At 46.7% G+C, this 21,111-nt stretch overlaps 1 protein-coding gene across 1 annotated transcript in view; it reads right to left on the bottom strand.

Moving 5' to 3' along the window:
• The window catches only part of LOC138487552 (zinc finger protein 271-like), a 200,745-nt gene extending 179,939 nt beyond the window's left edge, over nucleotides 1-20,806 (bottom strand). The window contains exon 1 of the mRNA XM_069614034.1: nucleotides 20,605-20,806. Coding sequence (XP_069470135.1) covers nucleotides 20,605-20,628 — 24 coding nt within the window. The 5' untranslated portion in view covers nucleotides 20,629-20,806. The remainder of the gene's footprint in view (nucleotides 1-20,604) is intronic.
• Between the last annotated feature and the right edge of the window lie 305 nt (nucleotides 20,807-21,111).

Here is a 21,111-nt window from a genome sequence, read left to right as displayed (position 1 = left end):
ATTGAAAAGAGCGTCACAATTGTGATCACTCAAACATGCTAAGTGGTGAGCTGGGCGGCTCACCACTGGGCCAACCAGAGCAGAGTGCGACTTGAGTTGCCAAGGCAACGCAGTCCAGGGTGCCTAAATCCCCCTCCACCCCCTCTAAGTACCCCAGACAGAGTGGCACAACTTGGAAGGCTTCTGTGGAGAAGCCCGCCAAAATGGTGGAACAAAGGGCTCGAATTGGGTTGGGGTCACAGAAGCGAACACAAACGCCATTTTGGAACCGAGTTTCAGCAAAATATACCAACCGGCGATTTTATATTAATTTAATAAACCGGCGGTATGTTCGAGGCTATATTAAAAAGTGGTAGCCTCGAACAATGGGAAAATCCCATAGGGATATATTCGCGGTCGAATATAAAAAGTAGTATCCACTGCCACCTGCCAAAACTCGATCAGGGGGGACGGAGACGTGCCCCCTCGAACAACAGACCCCGGGGCAATCGAATTGCCCCGACCAGTGCGTCCACAATATGATGGTTTGTACTGGTTCTGTTCAGAATTTGAGACTAGTAAAGTCAATGGTGACTTTACATGCCCTGGGAGACAGTATTCATTTCCAGGGTATGGAGTCTATGTTTGGGGGTCACTATGACACCCCTGTGTTACTGCACTGAGGGTGCTGTGTAACACAAATCACAAAAACACATGAAGCCGTATGGGGTAAAAGACCCCACAGCCCATAGAACACATATAGATTCAAAGTAGCACACTCAAATCATGCCCAAGAGTGAGGGTTAAAGAGTCTCACTCTTGGCAGGAGAAAAAAATAAACTCCAAAAATCCAGCAAAGCTGCTGGGGGACTCACCAGGTTTAGGAAATTAGCCTTTACAGAGAATTCTCCCTAACAACTATTTTGTTACAGGGACTATTTTTTACTCGGGCGTGGCTCTAGGGAACTACTTTGAAGGCTATTCAAACCACACCCGAACAGCAGCACATGCTTCGTGTTATTCTGCATCCAGCAGCGGGACGCTCACAGTGCCTGCAGCCAGCATCCAGTCTTCTGTCACGCCCGCGTGCCTGCAGCCAGCATCCAGTCTTCTGCCATGCCCGCCTCAAATCCGGAGCTCCTAGAATAAAGAAGAAGAAAAGGACAAGGTTAGAAAACAAACTTATTTCAAATTCCTCACCTAATTCCGGAACCATTTCATCTCCGGACCTGGAAAGTACATCAGTCCTGCACGCGTCGCTTCGCCAGCTCCAGCACGGCGCCATACTCACCAGTTCCCACAGCATCTTTCGATCTGGCACTGTCTCCATCATTTCTTCGCCGTAATCTGGCACCTAGGGGACACAAGAAAAAACAAGATGAGCCAAGGGAATCAACAAATACAACCTCTTAGCACCATAGACTTACCTGATTTACCACCGGCGGTATTATTCCATAACTCTCCACATTTTCATATGCTGCATCTGTAAAGAGGGAGAAAAACAACACGTTAACGCATGCAATAGTTACCGGACAGCGTTGGGTAACACAGACTCTTTCTTACCTGAACGCCAGCAGCAGCTACGAGACCTCCTTCTCACGAACTCAGTTGCAACTTAAGGAAGGAAGGGGACAAGAGTGAACATCGGGCACATTGAACTCTTTGAACTTGATACTTACCAATCCCGCCAGGGACTTCAGAGTCAATACTTACCGGAACTCTCCCAACGCCTTCAAACCAGTGAAGTAACTGGTATCTACGCGCCCCTGCAAGACATGCAGGATGGAGAGTTCATCTTTTACGAACATAAGGTGAGGTTACTAAGGGGATATGGGAGGTGATTAGTGGGGGAGAGCGAGAACAGTTGGGAGGCCATCACTAAAACCCACAGGTGGTTAATCCCTGTCTCCACTTGCAGGAAAATACTTCTTCGGGTCCAGCAGACAAGACTAGACGGGCTAGTCCAGACAGTCATCTCTGCACTACGCATCACGTTGCAGGAGACCGCAGCTGTCCGGGTCCGATCGACACCCCTGTGGGGTCCAGGTGAGCGTAACACAAGCGGGGTTGCAAACAGTCACCTACAGACCTCATTTGGAGACAGGAGACAATGGGGAAGGTAGTGATGTCGGTAGAATTACTAGAGGTAGCCTTCCAACAGCTGCACTTCCCAGCCCATGTAGCGAAACAACACATCACCGCAGACATCCAGGAACATTGATTTGTCCCCAACCTACAGGAACACTTGTCAAAATTTGTCAAAGAATGCACATGTCAAACATACAATTCAGGTATGACATTAAGGATGTTGCGAGGCACTTTGCCACGACCAGCAGGGCCATTCAGGGAGCTCCACATAGATTACGCCGGCATGGGAGAGAGATGTAACGGTGCAAGGTATCTAATTGTGGTGGTATGTCCCTTCTCAAGGTGGGTGGAGGCGGGTCAATGTCCCCACCCAGATGCGAAATGTGTGGCGAAGTTTCTGGTACGAGAAGTGTTTTCCCGATGGGGAATATGTGATGTGATACGATCTGATAACGGCACACACTGTGTGAATGACCTCTTTAAATAAGTGACGTCACTGTTGGGGGTAAAGCACAAACTGTGTTCCATTTATCATCCGATAGCGAATGGGATGGTAGAAAAGATCAACGGTCTGCTTAAAAGTAAGTTATCAAAATGGTGTGCGACACTGAAAAAAAACTGGGTGTATTGTTTGCCCCTAGCACTGTTCCAACTCAGAACGCAACCATGCAAGGACCACCATCCGAGCCCCCATTAAATTGTAACTTGGAGGCGAATACATACGCCACTCTCCACAATTAGGAGAGCATCAGACGCACACAGGGCTGCCACAGTGCCGGGGGAGGAATTTAAGGAATATTTGACCCAGCTGACGCGCGCAGTACACAGCATAGCGTGACAAATAGCACCACCCTTTACTGAGAATGTGGCAACTGATACTACCACGCCAGCTGCAGACAGCCCAAGTGGGGCACTGATGCTAGGAGCGCAGGTATATGTCCGGAGTTTTGTGAGGAGATGGAATTCACCCAGGTTTCATGGCCCCTACGAGGTCATATATAGTACACCCACTGCAGTGAAAGTCAAGGGACTGAAATATTGGGTGTGAGGAGGGCACGCGATAGTACACTCCCTCAGAGCGAGCAGGAACAGGCAAGTGGTACTGCAAATGAGATTGAGAAGCAATGCTAACATGACGTGATGAAAAAGGAACATGAAGAAAAAAAAAGTAATAACGTGCCTTTAGTTTTCCCATGACCTATGTCCGTATCCTTCTTCCTTTTACTCTCTGTTTCATCACTATATCCTTTTTCTCCCTTCTGCTGTAAACAAAAGACATAATTGAAACGAACATGTAAAAATGATGAGCAAAAGCAAAAGGAAGTGATGATTAAATATGAAAAGTAAATATGTGTATATGTACATATTCTAGTGACTTAACACATTTGTATCACCCCTCCAGGTGACCAATAGCCCAACGAAGCGCAATCATGGAGAATACACTAATGTTAGATAGTAATATGGACGCCATTAGGGCCAATAGGTTTAGCAATATTGAATGTGTTTTGAAATGTGCTGCAGTTTTGTTTTCTGTGATGTTGTTTTTCTTGGCCTGGTACTATACTCTCTTATCTCTGGTAAATGACATGCACAGAGGGGGTAGCGGGGCTAATCTGATTCGAGAAGGTTCCCACCTAATATGGACTGGAGTAAAGACAATGTGGAGGGAAACATATAACATTGATACTAATGGTACAAATGTAACACAAACGTTAGAACACGCTGCTACAGATCCAACGACTGTCTCCTTGTTATATCCTGGAATAAATATGAGCGATGCTTATGAATTGAATGTATATGATGGCGACTATTACTGGCCAAGCGATGTAACCAACACAAGCACACATGCACAAACAACCATAGACCCTACCTCATATTACGCCGCTGACCCTAAAGAGTATACACATGCTATAATGAACAGCAATGACACTGCCTGGGCTGGAATATTCCCAATACATTACCAAACAGTGAGGAACAAGGGGGGAGAGAAAAGGAGAAGAAAAAGGGGGGCGGGAGGGAAAAGGTACGACATTTATCATGACCTGGGGTTAGACGAAATAGAAGACCCTAGCCACCCTGATCAATCAAATAAATGGTATTCAGACATGAGTACCACGGCAAAGCAAGCAACAAATGAAATCTGCTATGTCTGTTCACTCATTCCGCATGCATCTGGCACACCGAAAATGTTGGTTCCACAAGAAGTGCCCTTGTCGGAGGCCCAGTGTCTGATTCATCTTGCTCTGTGTAGGATAAGGAGCACCTTCCAGGCACACACAGTCACAATAGAAATGTTTCAGAATGAGAAAACGTGCACCAGCAGACGTCAAGGAGTAATTTGCATAACCGTTTTTCGTCATGAAAGGAACAAGGTATGCAGAAAACAAATGGCATGATGAAATCATCGGGTGCAAGGCTGAAGCACTCTGAGGACTCCCAGAGGAACGTTTAAAGGATGAGAAAGGAGGGCGGAGTAGAACCAAGCACGTGGTTTGATAACAAGTTTAGCTGGATACCATCATGGATCAAGGTGATGATGAAAATACTTGTTCCTATTATCGTCTTCGTGATGCTGTTGTTCTGTGTGTGCCAGTTAGGTCTTCGATGTTGTGCAAAGAGCATGCCCACCTCAACTATGATGATGGTAACAATGGGCCGACCGACAACGGTAGCAACTATGGTAGATGCACAAATACAAACAGGAGAATACAATACTCCAAAATACAGGATGACCACCATTTACAGGCAATATGGGGACAGGGTTGATAATTTGCACCACACTACAATTAAAGAACCAAGAGAATTACAATGGTATAAGGAGGTATGGGTAGATCTAGATGGGGATGGTGGGATTTACTTAATGTGTACACCAGACGAATATGCAAGGAGAGGAAATAGTTTGAGAAGTGTGTGTAGAGCATGGATGCTTATAAAAGGAACCCCAGCCTGGGACGAGGCAGTTGCTGAAGCTGAGTACTACCGAAGGGAGAATGAAAGAAAACAAGAATAGTAATTTGTTACTTTAGATGTAACGAAAGGGGGGAATGTGTGGGAGCGAGGGGCCATCAGGCCCCTCTCATCCTTCACGTCTCAGTACAAACTCAGACCAAGTGCCTCCAGTAGTGGGTTCGCCCCTCGCCCTTATGCAATGTCAACCCTGGTTGGCATTCGCCTAGATGGGACCACTGAGCAGGACACAGGGCATCCATTTTTGTACCCCCTTTCGACTCAATCTTGGTGACTAGGCCTCACTGCGATAGTACAAGAATGCTTCTTCTCCCTCTCCTCGCAGCGGCTAGGCGCACGGACCACATGGCCCCCACCCTCGTTCCCACTCTGACTGGAAAACTCTGCGGTTCCATTCTCACGCTGAAGCCGGAGGTATTTGCAACAACTAATAAATGTAACACATCACTCTTCCTCTGAGATCACTGCCCTGCATGTGAACCAGCATGAACCAAGACTATAGCTCGTTCATCTCCACAAATGTGCCTTTGCCTCCGCATCCTTGCCAGTGGAAACTTACTGCCATTCTGACCCTGATTCCCTGCAAGGTATTCCTTTCATGTGCCAGACCACTGACCATGCCATGATGCCCACCCAGCAGATCCCCAACTAACATTAGACCCCTGCTGCAGTATAACATTGTTTAACACTAATAAATGCCACATACCTGAGATTCTTGTAAACACAGACCCACCCTTCAATCAGTGTATTATAGTGGTCAAAACCTTTAACCCAAGACCTGTATAATTCAATGTAATTGATAGTATAGATATATGAGTGACCTTTTATAGAGACGATAAACTACTGAAAGACTGAACAATTGTTATTTAGTGCATGCAGGTTTGAGCATATATGATGTTAGCTTAGATAGTGACCACCCTGCTTCACAGCGACCTGACCTTCACCCATTCGGAGCACAGATGTCTGACGTCCATCCTCCCGCCAACCAACCAACCAATCTGGAGGAAGAGATGTCACCCACACCTAAAGCACCACACAACCTGGCCAATCTGGGACCAACGTAGTATCCTATGTTAGTTGCGTCATTCAGCTTATAAAATGTAATGTAACGTTAATTTTGTCAGAGCGTTCTCAGAGATCTTTTGAATGCATTCGAGATAAACCTTGCCTTGAACTCTCGCAGCCTGCTCTCTTTGCCTTCTTCCCCGTCAGGGGAGTGTCTGTTTTATTCTCTTGCACGTACAAGACGGGGAGGGCACAAACACTTGCCCCACTCTAGGTGGGTTCACCCTACCTAACAGAAAACTAAGGAACGTCTGCATCAGGATGTCCCAATAAACTTCTGTCTGTGTCCAAAGCCTAGCCTTGCTCCCACCTAATAGTTGAAACAAATGTCGACGGGTTTGAGACTTCCAATGATAAATGTTCAATAAATGTTCAGAGCTTCTCTCAGCTCTTAGCTTGAAAGGGGGTTCCCTTGCCCAAGTTTCAAGACAGTTCACACTGACAAGTAGGGGGAGTTTCCTTGCCCCACTTGTCTAACAAAAGGCTTCTTGAAATGTTTCCAAAACTAAAGTTCTTTAACACAACAAACTGTTCCTTTGGTTTACTAGGAACCTGGAATATTCTTCTGCCAGGTGTACGTGAGGATTCACACATCCAATAAGATTCCCAGTACACTCTACTGCTTGGAACGTACTCACTGTTTCTCGTTCTTCCTCTTAATCAGATTACCAATCTTCTTCACAGGCTTTTGTATCATCGTTGATCAGGCCTTCAATTGGCTTCAGGTAATGATTGTTTAATTTCCTATTCTAAGGTTCCCTTGCCCTGGTCCACTTTCCTGCCATGACGTTACCCCTAACTCTAATGTGTCTGTATTGAATGCCACTGTGTTCCTTGGATTCAGACCAGTTTGCTACCAATCAGTGCGCTTCCCTTTGGGCTTTCTGCTCCCTTCACTTGTTAGCCGCCAATACGCCCTGGTGTCCCTTTCCCAGCCGTCGGGACTCACTGGTTCCTCCAGGCATCTATGGCACTCTTGCCGCTCTTCCTGTGCAACGTTGAACCGACATGGTTGTTTGTTTCCCTCTTTGGTTAAGTATGAGCTTGCCAGCTGTGACGGCCATTCAGTGCTTCCTCTGTAGTTCCAGTAAGCCTGCTGTGCCGTACAACCACCTACTCATGCTGCAGAGCATCTTGCTAGCTCCCAGAATTCGCGCAGCGTGTCACCTTTCCAGCAAAACTCTGTCAGCATCACTCGGCGGGGCTCCTTGCCTCGCCTCACTGGTTCTCTCTCACAGGCTTCTCTGCTTCTCACGGGAGGTACATCTCCTGTTCAGCAACAGCTATTCAATCTGCCCTCGAAGGAGAAGACTCTCCTATTCGCAGCTGAGCTGCTTTTAAAGTTCCCGTATTTGGGAGGCTTAGTCTGAACACTAAACCTCTCACCTTTGTTGCTTAAGTCTTTCTTCAGTGTCCAGTGCAGCTTCCTTGTCCCAGTACTTATGTGGTGTGTATATGTATGAGTGATGTTGGGAGAACAGGATTCATAAAGGTATGGGGGCTTGTTCTGATGTTTGAATCTTAGAGTATATAATCTCATACATTATGTATAACTAGAACATGTTACAATTAGTATTATTCACCAAATACTGTTCCAGCAGATATACACTACAACAAAGACAACTAAGACCAATACGTGTTTTGCACAGTGGTTTATGATACAGAGCTATAACATATGTTCCCAAGACCAAAGAAGAGCAAATGGAACAGACAAGAAAACAAAAAGAAAAAAAGGAAAAGAAAAGATACAGAAATAATTCTGATAAAATGCTTGGAACTCACTAAATAGTCACATATTGTATCAGAAAAATGGAGATGAACTCTCTGACCTGAGCAAACAACATACTCCTGTGAGGTGGGTCTTATAATTAATCCAAGGCAAAGAGATGTATCCAACATGGCTGTAGACAAACCTACCCAAAAATGGAGAATAGCTATGACCAAAGCTCCAGAAAACATTCCTCTACTTAGTGTGGGTCTGTGGACAGATCTTCAGCTTGGAATACACATCCCAGAAATTCCAATTGGACTTTTCAGAACTCACATTTCTCACTATTGAGAGCAAAATACTGTTCCTGTAACATTGTCAGCACCCTCTGTACCCAATCTAGGTGTTCAGCGTCTGTAGATGCATAACGCAAAATTTTGTCACTGATATTCAGTACACCAGCCAAGCCAACACAATTTGAATGATGAGTTGGAAAACCTCTGGATTGGCTGATATCCTGAAACTGAGCCTTTTATATCTTGTGGCGTGGTGGAGTGAGGAGCAAGCTCGGACTGGCTTATAGGGCAATATGCCCATGGGCGAACCAAAAACACAAAATATCTGTGTGGGTCCATTTTTTGGGACAAAGTGGGGTACTTTTTTGGCCAATATGCTCCAGTTTGATGAGTTACTTCACTCTGTGGCTAATAGTTTTGACCAAGGTTGCTGAATAGATATTCTTTATAATTGTCAGTATCGTGTCTCAATTTATGTGGCTTGTCGTCCTCTTCTGGCTTAGGCTTCTTGGTTTTATTTTCCTTTGGAGCGAAGAGGTAAGGCCTATCACCCCAAGTCGCCACTGCGCCTACCCAAGGTGGAATCTGATAGAGCACAGGGCCCACCCGGAGAGCTAGGTCTCGTAGGAAAAAAATAAACTTCCAAGGGGAAAAACATGTTGCTCCCACGAAGTGCTGGCCTCAGTAACTGGCTCAAGAGTAAAGACTTCCATCCCAGCACAGGTAGGGCGGAGCTGACGAAAGTGGAGCCCAGAAGGGTGCAGAGTTCAATGCGGGTTAAGAATTGCAGCGTTCCCCTGGTAGCAGTAAACAGCAGGCTGGTAAGATGCACCGCAACGCGTGCAAGCAATTCCTGGGGATACTGAGGAGACACACCGGTCAAGGGAAGCAGCAGAAGCAGATACAGGGAGAGAGAGAGAGATAGGACTAGCAGAGAGAAGAACAGGAAGAGAGGGAGAAGGTGAGCCTGACCTGAGTCGGCTCCAAGAATGGAACGCAACTCGGCTCCCGAAGGGAGCGGTTGCGTGGCACACAGGAGAGCAACACATGTGTATGAGTAGCAGAAAGCAGATCGAATGTAAGTAGCATTTTGCAACGGGACAGAGCAGTTGCAACGCAACACTTACCTGTTTGTTTCTGCCTATATGACGGTCGGCTTCTTCCTGATTGCTCTCACGTGATGACGTGCACATCGTGTGCAGCCATCTTGGGACGGGCAGAAACGTCTCAAATGTTGCCAAACAGACGTGTGCGGCAACAGTCTCCAGGGACGTAGTGTTCCGTGTGAGAGCATAACATTATGCCCCCTCCTATGTCCTGCACCCCCGGGTTTCCAGGGATGTGCCCGATGTAACTGGAGGATAAATCGAGGGGCTTGCATGTTGGAATATGGTTCCCAGGAGCTATTGGGGGCAGAATAGCCAGCCCAGTCTACAAGGTACTGGAGGACTCCTCGATGAAAGCATGAATCACATATCCGTATGACCTCAAATTCCTTCTCACAATCCGGTAAGCGAGTACAACCCTTTTCTTATCCTTCCCTACCAAAGGTTTTAGCAGTGAGGTAGGAATGTTAGGATGTATACGACTCCAGGATTGGGGCCGACGGAGTCTATAGGCAACAGGGTTAATGGCCTTCATGACCGAAAAGGGTCCAAAGTAACGTGGTGAAAACTTCCCTGGCTTCATTCGACGAGACAGGTACTTAGCCGGCAACCAGACCAGATCTCGTTTTCTGTACACCTTGTCCTGTCTTCTTCTCAGATCGGCAAAGTCCTTGATTCGCGCCTGCCCTTGATACTGGGCTTGACTGGTCCTTTGTTGGATCGCTTTGAGGTTCTTGATGTTTTCCTTGACTGTAGGTACCGCGTTAACCACTGAAGATAATCCAGACTGGAAGAAAACCGTACGAACAGAAAAACGGACTCTCGACGAGTGCTGAGTGCAACATGTTGTTAAAAGAGAATTCTGCCAAAGGTAGTAGTGTGGTCCAGTTGTCCTGTGTATAGTTGGCAAAACATCTAATGTACTGCTCCAGAGTCTGGTTCAAGCGTTTGTTCGGTCTGTCCATTTGTTTCTGGGTGATACCCTGATGACATAGCCCTGCAGATTCCAAGATGCTTACATAAGGCTCCCCAGAACCTGGAGGTGTACTGCACCCCACGATCGAAAATGATGGTTTCTGATAAGCCATGTAGACGCAATATGTCCTGCAAAAACACTGGGCTGATTTCTTCCACAGTCGGTAGTTTACGTAGACTAGAGAAATGAGCTAACTTGGTGAAATAGTCTATCGTGACCATAATGACGGAACTACCTTGGGAAAGTGGCAAATCCACAGTAAAGTCCGTCAAGATCTTTTGCCATGGGTGTGTGGGGAGCGAAGGAGAACTAAGTAGGACAGCAGGGATACAACGTGTGGGTTTGTTTTGTGCAATATTGTGCAGTCCTAAATGTGGTTTTCACGTCGGTTACCAAGGAAGGCCACCAGAAGTACCGTTGGATCAGATCGATGGTGTATTTCTGCCCACGATGTCCTCCAACCAGAGAGTCATGTCCTAGTTCCAACAACTTCTTTGGAAACCCTGTTGTGGATACATAGAACTTGCCTTTTCAGTAATATGAGCCGTCTCTTTGTATGAGCTGATTCCGTAACGTAAGAGCTGAAGGGTTGTAACAGGCCTTGTCTTGGAATTGCTGGATCCAGCTATTCACAACATGACTAAAAATGGTTTCGGGGAACATCTTTCCCCGTGGGGCTCCTTGCTTGTCCACCAGACCATTCCGGGATAACGGATTGGCAACCATATTCTTGGAACCAGGAAGATAAGTCAGCCTTAGATCATAGTGGGAGAAAATATGCGCCCACCTCGCCTGCCGACTGTTCTGGCACTCCCGGTTCTGCAGTGAAATCAAATTGCGGTGTTGCGTTCTTATCTCGATGCGCTAGGATGCCCCCAAAACCAGATTTCTCGACTCCTTGCAGGCGAGCTTGATTGCAAGCAGCTCTTTCTCCAATACAGAGTAGTTAACCTCTGCAGGTGATAAGGTCTTGGAGTAGTAGACCAGTGGGTGTTCCTTGCCGGTAGTCTGTAGTTGTTTCAACACTGTCCCTACAGCTGTGTCAGAGGCATCAGTTTCCAGGATTAAGGCTTACTGGTGGTCAGGTTGCCTTAAGATGGAAGCCGTGGTTAACAGCTTCTTAAGGGCACAAAATGCTTCATCACAGTTATGATTCCACACATATGGGGTGCCTTTCTTAAGCAGTCGGGTGAGTGGTACCACACAAACAGAGAAGTTCGCAATAAACTTCCTGTGGAAATTTGCCATCCCAAAAAGCACTGTAACTCCTTAACGGACTGTGGGACTGACATCTGTAAAATCGCCTAGGTCTTCCTTGGGTCCATGGTTACTCCTTGATCCGAAAGTATTTAACCCAAATAGGGTACTGAAGAGACGTCAAACATACATTTCCAGAGTTTCACCTTTAGACATTGCTTTTGAAGGCGTTCCAGGACTTCTTGTACATGTTGGGTGTGTTCCTCAGGGTTGCCAGAAAACACCAGTATGTCGTCTAAATCGAGAACTACACTCCGCATCAACAGATCAGAAAAAATCCTGTCCATGTACCTCTTCAACACCGCAGGGGCATTTGCCAAACCAAAGGGCATCACCTGATATTGGTAATGCCCGAAGGGTGTTCTAGAGGCGGTTTTCCACTCATCGCCGGCTTTAATCCTTATGAGGTGATAGGCACCCCGAAGAGCCAGCTTGGTGAACGTCTTGGCGTTCTGAACGGCCTCTAGGATGTCCAGTATCAAGGGGTAGCAGGTATTTGTCCTTCACCGTTATCTGTGGTAGTCCAGGCAGGGCAGGTGTTTGTCCAGATATTTCCTTAGAGCTATTCGTTCGGAGAGGGGGACAAGGGAAACAAACGGCTGAAAGGAACCATCGTCCTAGGCAGCAGATCTATAGTACAGTCATCTACCCTGTGTGGTGTCAGAACATTCTTGACGTCGGTATCAAAGACCTTGTGGAATTGTTGGTATTTGGTTGGGAGTGTTGTTGCCACGGTGGTCCTCTTGCATGTTGGTGTGGCAGCGTGTACGGTCCATTCTTTGTCCTGGCCCTCAAGACAAGAATACATGCAATATTTGGATCCCAGAAACAGAGTCTGGGCTGACCAGTTGACATAGGGGTTATGCTTAACTAGCCAAGGCATCCCCAGGATCACAGGGTAGTGAGCTGTCCATATGAGATCGAACGCATGGACCTCCTTATTTTTGGAAATAGACATCTCCAACACGACTGTATGTTCTTCTATAGGTCCCCCACTCAGCAGCAGGCCATCAACCCCCTACACGGGTACGCCCCGAGGTTCATAGTGATAATGTTAACAACAAAAATGTCGAAAGTCAAAATGTAGAAAAAAAAATGTAGAAAAAAAAAATGTCGACTTTTTTTTTCAATGCATTTTTTTTCAAAATGGGGGGGTTCCCCTCCCAACCCCCCTTTTTTCATTTCTTTTACTCCCGAACCCCTAAAATAAATATATAATTTTAAAAAACGAAAGTCGACATTTTTTTTTTTCGACATTTTTTTTTCGACATTTTTGTCTGTCGACATTTTTTTTTCGACATTATGACTGACCACCACACCCCGAGATTTCCTCTTTGTGGGGATCTGGATGTGCTGAACCCAACCTGAGTCAATGAACACTCCTGCAGCCCCCGAATCCACCATGGCATGTGTTTCAAACATAGGGTGACCCGGGATTGAAAAGTGAACAAGAAGCAGTACCAAACCAGCACCCCGGTCTCCAGAGAAATCATTACTTGAGGGACAGTGGCCTGCCTCCTGCTCGGAGAGCCGTACTACGAGCAGGAGCTGGTGTTTTCCGCCCTACGAGCAGGAGCAATTGGGCATGTACGTAACAAATGTTCTGCTGATCCACAGTACATGCACAGACTTCATCGCCTGCGTCTGGAACGTTCTTCATCTGACAAGGTTCCCCTTGCTGCGCCAATCTGCATAGGCTCTTCCTTACTGCCAGTCCTGGTATCCGTTGTTGGACAAACTGTGTGGTGGGACATGGGTTTGTGTTCCGGGAGCATCTCGCTTCAAGCACCTCTCCTGTAGACGGTAATCTATCTGTAGAGCAAGCTTCGCCAGATCCTCAAAGGATGGGGGTCTTGGGATGCGTGCCAACTAAACCTTTAGATATTCTGCGAGGCCTCTCCGGAATAACATTATGCAGGCTTCTTCAGGCTAAGTGGTTTGATGAGCCAGTTGTTTAAACTTGGTTACGTATGTTAGCACGTCCATATTCCCCTAGGTGAAGTCCAACAGACTGTCTTGCTTCGTGTACATGAGGTCCGGATGGCCAAAGATACTGGAAAATGCCTCAAGGAAACTCTTGTAGTCATCCAACAAGGGGATAGATGAAACCACTGGAGGTGTAGCCCATGACAAGACGCTGCTCGTGAGATGAGAAATGACAAAACACACTTTTGACTTTTCAGTTGGAAAGGAACTTTGCCGAAAGGTAAAAGCCACCGTGCAGGGATTCAAAAATTCCTTGTATCTCTTGGGTTCACCATCATACTTCTTTGGTGACGGTCCACGATACTGTCCCCCTTCCCCAGAGGTATCCCGCTGTAGCAGGGCTTGTCGGAGGACTGCATTATCTGTCTTCAGGTTTTGCACCTCCAGGGAGAGGCCCTGTACTGCAGCCACCAATTCTCCATGTCAGTGGTGTCTTTTTTCTTCTTTTGGCGTTGCAAGCTGTCAGTAACATGTCTCACCTTACGTGGCTTGTCGTCCTCTTCTGGCTTAGGCTTCTTGGTTTTATTTTTCTTCGGGGCGAAGAGGTAAGGCCTATTAGCCCAAGTCACCACTGCGCCCACCCAAGGTGGAATCTGGGTAGCACACGGGCCACCAAGAGAGCTAGGTCTCGTAGAAAAAAAAAACTTCGAAGGGGAAAAACCTGTTGCTCCCACAAAGTACTGGCCTCAATAACTGGTTCAAGAGTAAAGACTTCTTTACCAGTACAGGTGGGGCGGCGCTGACGAAAGCGGAGCCCAGAAGGGTTCAGAGTTCAATATAGGTAAAGAATTGCAGCATTCCCCTGGTAGCAGTAAACAGCAGGCTGGTAAAATGCACCGCAAAGAGTGCAAGCAATTCCGGTGGATAATGAGGAGACAATCCGGTCAAGGGAAGCAGCAGAAGCAGATACAGGGAGAGAGAGAGAGAGAGACAGGACTAGCAGAGAGAAGACCAGGAAGAGAGGGAGAAGGTGAGCCTGACCGGAGTCGGCTCCAAGAATGGAACGCAACTCGGCTCCCGAAGGGAGCGCTAGCGTGGCACACAGGCGAGCAGAACATATGTATGAGTATCAGAAAGCAGATCGAAGGTAACCGTAACTAGTGTTTTGTAACGGGAGAGAGCAGTTGCAACGCAATGCTCAGCTGTTCCTTTCTGCCTATATCTTCCTGATTGCTCTCACGTGATGAAGTGCACGTTGTGCGCGGCCATCTTGGGAAGGGCAGAAATGTCTCCAAGGTTGCCAGAGAGACGGGTGCGGCAACAGTCTCCCGGGAAGCAGTGTTCAGCGTGAGAGCATAACAAAAATTTACAATTTGCGTCACATTTGATCAAAAACCTACCCCTTAGGTACTATTCAAACAACGCCCCCAAAGCACTTAATTCCCATTTGCAACTGTGGGCCACTTTTGCGTTGGTGCCCAAGACAATTTTATGCCCCAGTCCGACCCTGGTAAGGAGGCTAAAATGGGGATGGCATTCTGGGCTATAAACTTTTATTTTAGAGAACAAAAAAAACTCTCTCTCCGTAGCCCTATAATGGATAACCCTAAACAAATAACTTGGGTGCAGTTCATCGAGATGTAAGTCAAAAACCCCAAATACTGTCCTCTTTCCAAAGCAATTACTCTGTCCCTGCCACAATTAAATAAACAGAAAAGGTTCAACCAGTTCCTTAACACCACTACCAGGAGAATGACTCCCTTCTGCTGGTACAATGAGCAAGGCTTTGGAGTTCACATCAGTCTTTTGCAATAGGGCCTATTTTACCCAAAACTAGCTCGACTTGGACAATGGGCCTCATTACACGTAGGCGGTAACCATGGCGCTATTAGCGCCATGGTTGCCGCCGGTATTTTACCGTGTCTGCCTTGGTGGATGGCGGAATTACCGCCCTACTCCAAGGTGAGCGGGGGCGGTAATTCCCCATTCACCAAGGCTCTTCCCCATTCCCATTTTTCCTCTATAGGGCCTAATGGGAATGGGGAAGGTGCTAATTACGGTACCGCAAATTGCGGTACCATAATTAGTTCCGAGGTCCCTTTGCGGCACCCTACTTTAACGGCTGGTAAAACCAGCCGTTAAAGTCGGGTCCCGCAAAGGGAACTCGTAGTAAGGCGGTAGGGGTTTACCGGCACCGGTGCCCTTACCGGTACCGGTAAATGCCTACCGCCTACCGTGTAATGAGGCCCAATGACTCCATTCTCCTGGTCTATCTGTATGATTTTTGATGACTGTCCTAGTCTTTAGCACAAGCTCTTTAATTCCTCCTACGGACTCTTGATCACTTGTATTACCGATTTATCAACTCTTTTTCATATAGTTATTTTCCTCTCAGGGTTTCTTGAATCGTGTACCAGCTCTTGCTTATTATTGTTGGGGAGATAACTCCCATACCGTTCCTGACCTCTCTAGTCTTTTACACTTTTCATATCTTCACGGTTATCTGCTGCAACAAGGGATATCACTCTCAGAACTTCCTTGATTCTTGGTTCTCCGAGTATCACTACTGTGATGAGGGAGATAACTCCCAAAGAATTATTGACTCTTGGTTCTTTGGGTATCACAACTGTGATGAAGGAGATCACTCCCGAGGAATACTTGACTCTTAGGTTGACCCAAACCCCTACCGGCTCTTCCACTATTCTGGTTAACTGCAATGATGTCTTGGCCCCCGCCACTTGGAACGCCACCCCGCTTGAATTGAAAAAGATCCCTTCTCTTGCTGAATTCAAGAAGAAGTTGAAAACCTTTCTCTTCAATGCACTCCGTACCTAGTATCCTTTGCACTTGTCGCTGATCTCCTGTATACTGTCTTGTCTGTTTTGTGTGTGCCCTGAGGCCTCTGGGCGAGCTGGGGCATTATCAAAAATGTAAATAAAATGATATGTTGGGACTGTTCTGCCAGTTCTTCCTCAGGTGGTGGGCTGCTTCGTGCTATTTCACGTCTCCTGCTTTCTTCAATCGGATCCTCGCTTCATCCTTGTAGCTTTGCAGAGACTTGGACCACACGGTTCTGGTGTAGTGCAGGACCACGCAGTCCACCTCCGCGAGGTTGCACCACCGCTGGTTCTTCTTCCACTCTTCACCCAGTCAGGAACTGGGCTCTGTGGAGTGAGGAGTCAGAAACAGAGGTGGCATTTTGGTTATACACTTTTATTCAAAATCAGAAATGAAATCCTATCTTTCCCTAAATCTAAAGGGGGAACCCATACCTAAAGAGAAGATAACTAAGGTGCTTATCGTCAGGATGAAGGAACGTCTCTCAAATATTAGAATTACAGCAAGAAGCAGCAGTAGAGGAATGCTGATATGGGTGAGAGATGCAACGGATCCCACTACATGATAGTGGTGGTGTTTCCCTTCTCAAGATGGGTAGAGGCAGGCCCCTGTGCCCACCCAGACGCAAAGTGTGCAGTGAAATTCCTAGTGCAGGAAGTATTTTCCCGCTGGGGAATATGTGGCGTAATACACTCCGACAACAGGACACATTTCGTGAATGACCTATTCAAAGAAATAACGGCAATGTTAGGGATAAGTCACAAATTGTGCACGATTTAACACCCGTAATCAAATGGCGTTGTTGAGAAAATAAACGGTCTCCTAAAGAGTAGACTTTTAAAATGATGTTACACACTGATGAAAAATTGGGTGTACTGTCTACCCCTGGCATGTTTGAACTAAGAAACCAACCCAGCAAGGACCACCATTTGTCACCCCACGAGATAGTGACAGGTAGACGCATGCACACAGCACACTCCCCACTACGCAGACACTCAGATGCACACAGGAGTGCTACAGTATTAGGGGAAGAATTCCATGAGTATTTGACGAAACCCACAAAAGCAGCGCGCATGATTGTAAGGCAGCTGGCACCCCCATATACCCAAGAAGCAGCAAATGACATGGTAACACCAGCCACAGACAACCCTACAGGTCAGCTCATGCCAGGGGATATGGTATACGTGAGGAGTTTCGTACGTCGGTGGAATGCCCCAAGATTTCACGGCTCATATGAAGTGGTGTACTGCACACCGACAGCTGTGAAAGTGAAAGGGCTGAGGTATTGGATACATTTGACCAACGTACGAAAAGCATATGACAGTGTAACACAGGAAACAGAGACAGGTAGGGCAGAAGAAGGGACCCAAACATAAGAGGGAAAATTAGACACCTGATGAATATAATGCAAAAAGAGAAATAATAATGAAAAATAAACGTGACAGGATATTTGCAAAAGATGAAGTGCAATAACAACAAATTGGTCTTTGACTCTCTCTCTCTCTCTCTCTCTCTCTCTCTCTCTCTCTCTCTCTCTCTCTCTGTGTTCCTCTCCCTTATTGTGTTAACAAGCCCACGCTAAATAATGAGATTGACAAAAGAGAGGGTAAAATTAATGATAATACAACTAAGAATGAATAAAAATACATGTACAATGGAAAAGTCATGCGAATAAGAAAATATGTACATATATGTGTTTGCTTAATGCACCTTTATGTCTCATTCTGTAGGAGCAACCATGGCAACGGAGGGGGCCCCCGATGTCAACAACATTAGAATAGATAGAAATGGGAATAGTAATTTTAATTTACGTAAATATAGCTATGAGTGTGGTTTGTTCGCCTGCGCAGTGATATTCTTTTCAATGTTGTTTAGTTTAGTAGTATACTGGCCCATTGCAATTATATCTATAGATCTAAATGAGGGGGGTGGAGGGATGGGACCCACCTGGTAAAAAAAGGGAACTCACCTCATATGGGATGGGTTTAAACTCATCTGGGAACATGGGACACAGAAAAGTGGCAAGCAGCATATAAACAGCACAGCCAATATGCCTGTATCAGCACGCCCCACTGCCCCATACAATACATTTGAGTTCAACGTATATGAAATGAATGACCCCGATCCCTCTGATTTGCCCGGCTGTACGATGATACTGATCCAACTGTAGCATTTGTACCTGTCACAACTGAACAACACGCAGTATCCCCTAAGAGTGTGGAACAAGAAAATGCAGAAATTGCTGAAAGTTTTATTGCCCTGTACAATGAGTGGGAAAAGGGGGGGACAGGTGGAATACCCTTAATCCAACATGGAGAAGGGAAGGAAAGAGAACACCTCAAGAGGAATAGGAGACGGAAAAGGGGGACGGGACGGCGAAACTATGATGAATACCACGGGTTGGGACTAGACACAATAGAAGACCCACTACACCCACACCAGTCCAATAAATGGTACGCAGACATGAGCTCTACTGCAAAACAGACAATTAATGAGAGCTGTTATGTGTGCCCTCTTATACCCCATGCCTCAGGTACTCCTAAAGTGCTGTTACCGCAAGAGTCGCCTATTGCAGATGCCCAGTGTCTCCTTCATCTTGCATTATGCAGAATAAAGAACAATTTTCAAGCCCACACTGTCTCTTTTGAAATGCTGCAGAACGAAAAGACATGCCACTCGAAACCAAAAGGAGTAATATGCCTGAAAGAGCCTTTTTTAGTGATCAAAGGAACATTATATTTGGACAATAAGTGGCAAAACGAGCAGATAACATGTAAGGCAGAAGCACTATGAGGGTTGTCAGCCGAAAAATTGCAATGGATCCAGAAAACATGCGCCCCGTTATGGACCCAACACATCGCGAAGCTCATGTGGGTCACGGCCCTGGAAAAGCCATTCAAACTACAGAAAGAAATATCCTATGAACTGTGTTTCCATGGAGAAGGAAAAGTAAATGTGGGGACAAACAAGAACTGTAACAAAACACTCATCATCCCAGACATGAAAAAGGTAACTGCTGCATTAATCGACACTTACTGGGTTTGCGGCAAACAGGCGTACTTGCACCTCCCACGGTCATGGAGGGGCACGTGCTCTCTAGCAATGCTGCATTCCGCCCTGATGGTGGTCCCTGAAAGCCATATCCAAGGGGGGAAGGGACTGTCGGCTTTCAAGGACCCAGGAGCCCCACAAACAACTGAAGACGCCCCTGTGTAGGACCTATCCGCGGAAAACAGGCAAAGTTCAGTCTCAAGGAAAAGAAGGTCGTCAAACTATATTCCCATGGCATCCTCAGAACTTTTGGCACAAATTCCAGACAGGTTCCGGTTGTTTAACTCCGATGAAACGTTCTTTGCCTCCCTCATCCCAACCATCCAGGCACGAGCCAACGCAGAATGGCTCCAGATAACCCGCTGGGAGCTGATCCAACTAGCTAATGACACAGAAGAAGGATTTAACGTGATCAAGGTGGAGCTAAGGGCCCTGCGGCTGATGACGATGCAGAACAGGTATGTCTTAGATCTGTTGACAGCCATGCATGGAGGTGTTTGCCGAAAAATCGGGAGCACATTTTGCACGTTTGTACCCTCTGCAGACGCGGACAATGGAAACCTGTTGCACGTAATAGCAGCTGTGCACAACCTTGGCGAGCAGATGAAAGGAGAAAGAGGAGAACAGCCCAGCGGAGAAATGTGGAATGTGCAGTGCACAGCACAGCACCCCACCCATCTCCTTGGTGCTGCCCCGCAGAATGGCAGAGAGAGTGGTTGCCAGACAGTGCATTTATTCTCATTATTACAGCAAATTGCAGAGGCTGGGAGACAGTGTTTTGTTTCTGGAGACTCACCAGAGTTACAGAAGACTTGTAGGTTTGCTACAGTACCATCATCCCTCCCTATTAATCCCCAACTTTACCTTCCTTTACAGGGGATTATAAGTATAAATAATGTACATGGTGTACTGGCAAGCTATAATGTCCCTTGCCCAGGTTTTCCACTTGTATTTTCCTCCTCTGCCACCTCCATCATTTCCTGCTCACTATTCACTGCCATTGTAAAGTGCCTTGTTAGGCCATTGCTCCACTCACCAACCTTATACACAGTGTTTCTGACAGAAGCACTCAGCTTTCTTGCACAGAAATACAATTATATGTGCTGCACACCTGGCAAAAGCCCATGTCATAAAGGACACCTTCATCCAGTCCTATTTGTTTAGACAACAGCACTGCTGCATGCTGGGAATACTAATACTTAACGCGACATGTGAAACTACAACTCTCAGAATCCAAAGCATTGTTGGCTAAAAGGCCAGGGATGGCTGAAGATGAGCCCCATGACATGGCTCCAGTTGGCAGAAATGACGCCTGTCCCCGAAGAAACAACCCAGGATGCAACTCACCTCATCTGGCTCTTGCCCAGCCATTACTCCCCTTTTGGGATGGCAGCCTCTCCAGTGACCTTGGGTGGAATTCTCTATTGTGATCTTGGGTGGATTCCTGTCCAGTGATCTTGGGTGGATTCCTCCCTAGAGATCCTGAATGGATTACTCTGCAGAGACCTCTTGCAGGATTCAGAGCAAACCCACTAAAGAAGTGAGGAGCGTCCTGGGAGAACGGGCAATGTAGAGGGTCCCAGGACTGCACTGAGGCTGCGCAGAACAGGAGATATTAATCACCAAGAACAAGAGACACTAATCACAAGACCAGCAGAGAAAACTCTCCTGAGCATGCGCAGAGACTGTCACTACAGAAGCTCCCCAAAGTCTGTGTTAATTGGCTCCTAGGGCACTCCACGCCCCTATGGCCTCTTAGGAAGAACTTTGAAAAAGAGTGAGAGTAATCTCACTGGCCACATATCAGCTAAATACCGATTTTACAGGCCGGCTAGTGGCCCTCATGGGCACATT

This window comes from Ambystoma mexicanum, chromosome 9 (assembly GCF_040938575.1).
Source record: "Ambystoma mexicanum isolate Mex_15411 chromosome 9, UKY_AmexF1_1, whole genome shotgun sequence".
Taxonomy (NCBI): domain Eukaryota; kingdom Metazoa; phylum Chordata; class Amphibia; order Caudata; family Ambystomatidae; genus Ambystoma; species Ambystoma mexicanum.
Note: the sequence above shows the minus strand (reverse complement) of the source record. Positions and strands in the feature narration are given on the sequence as shown.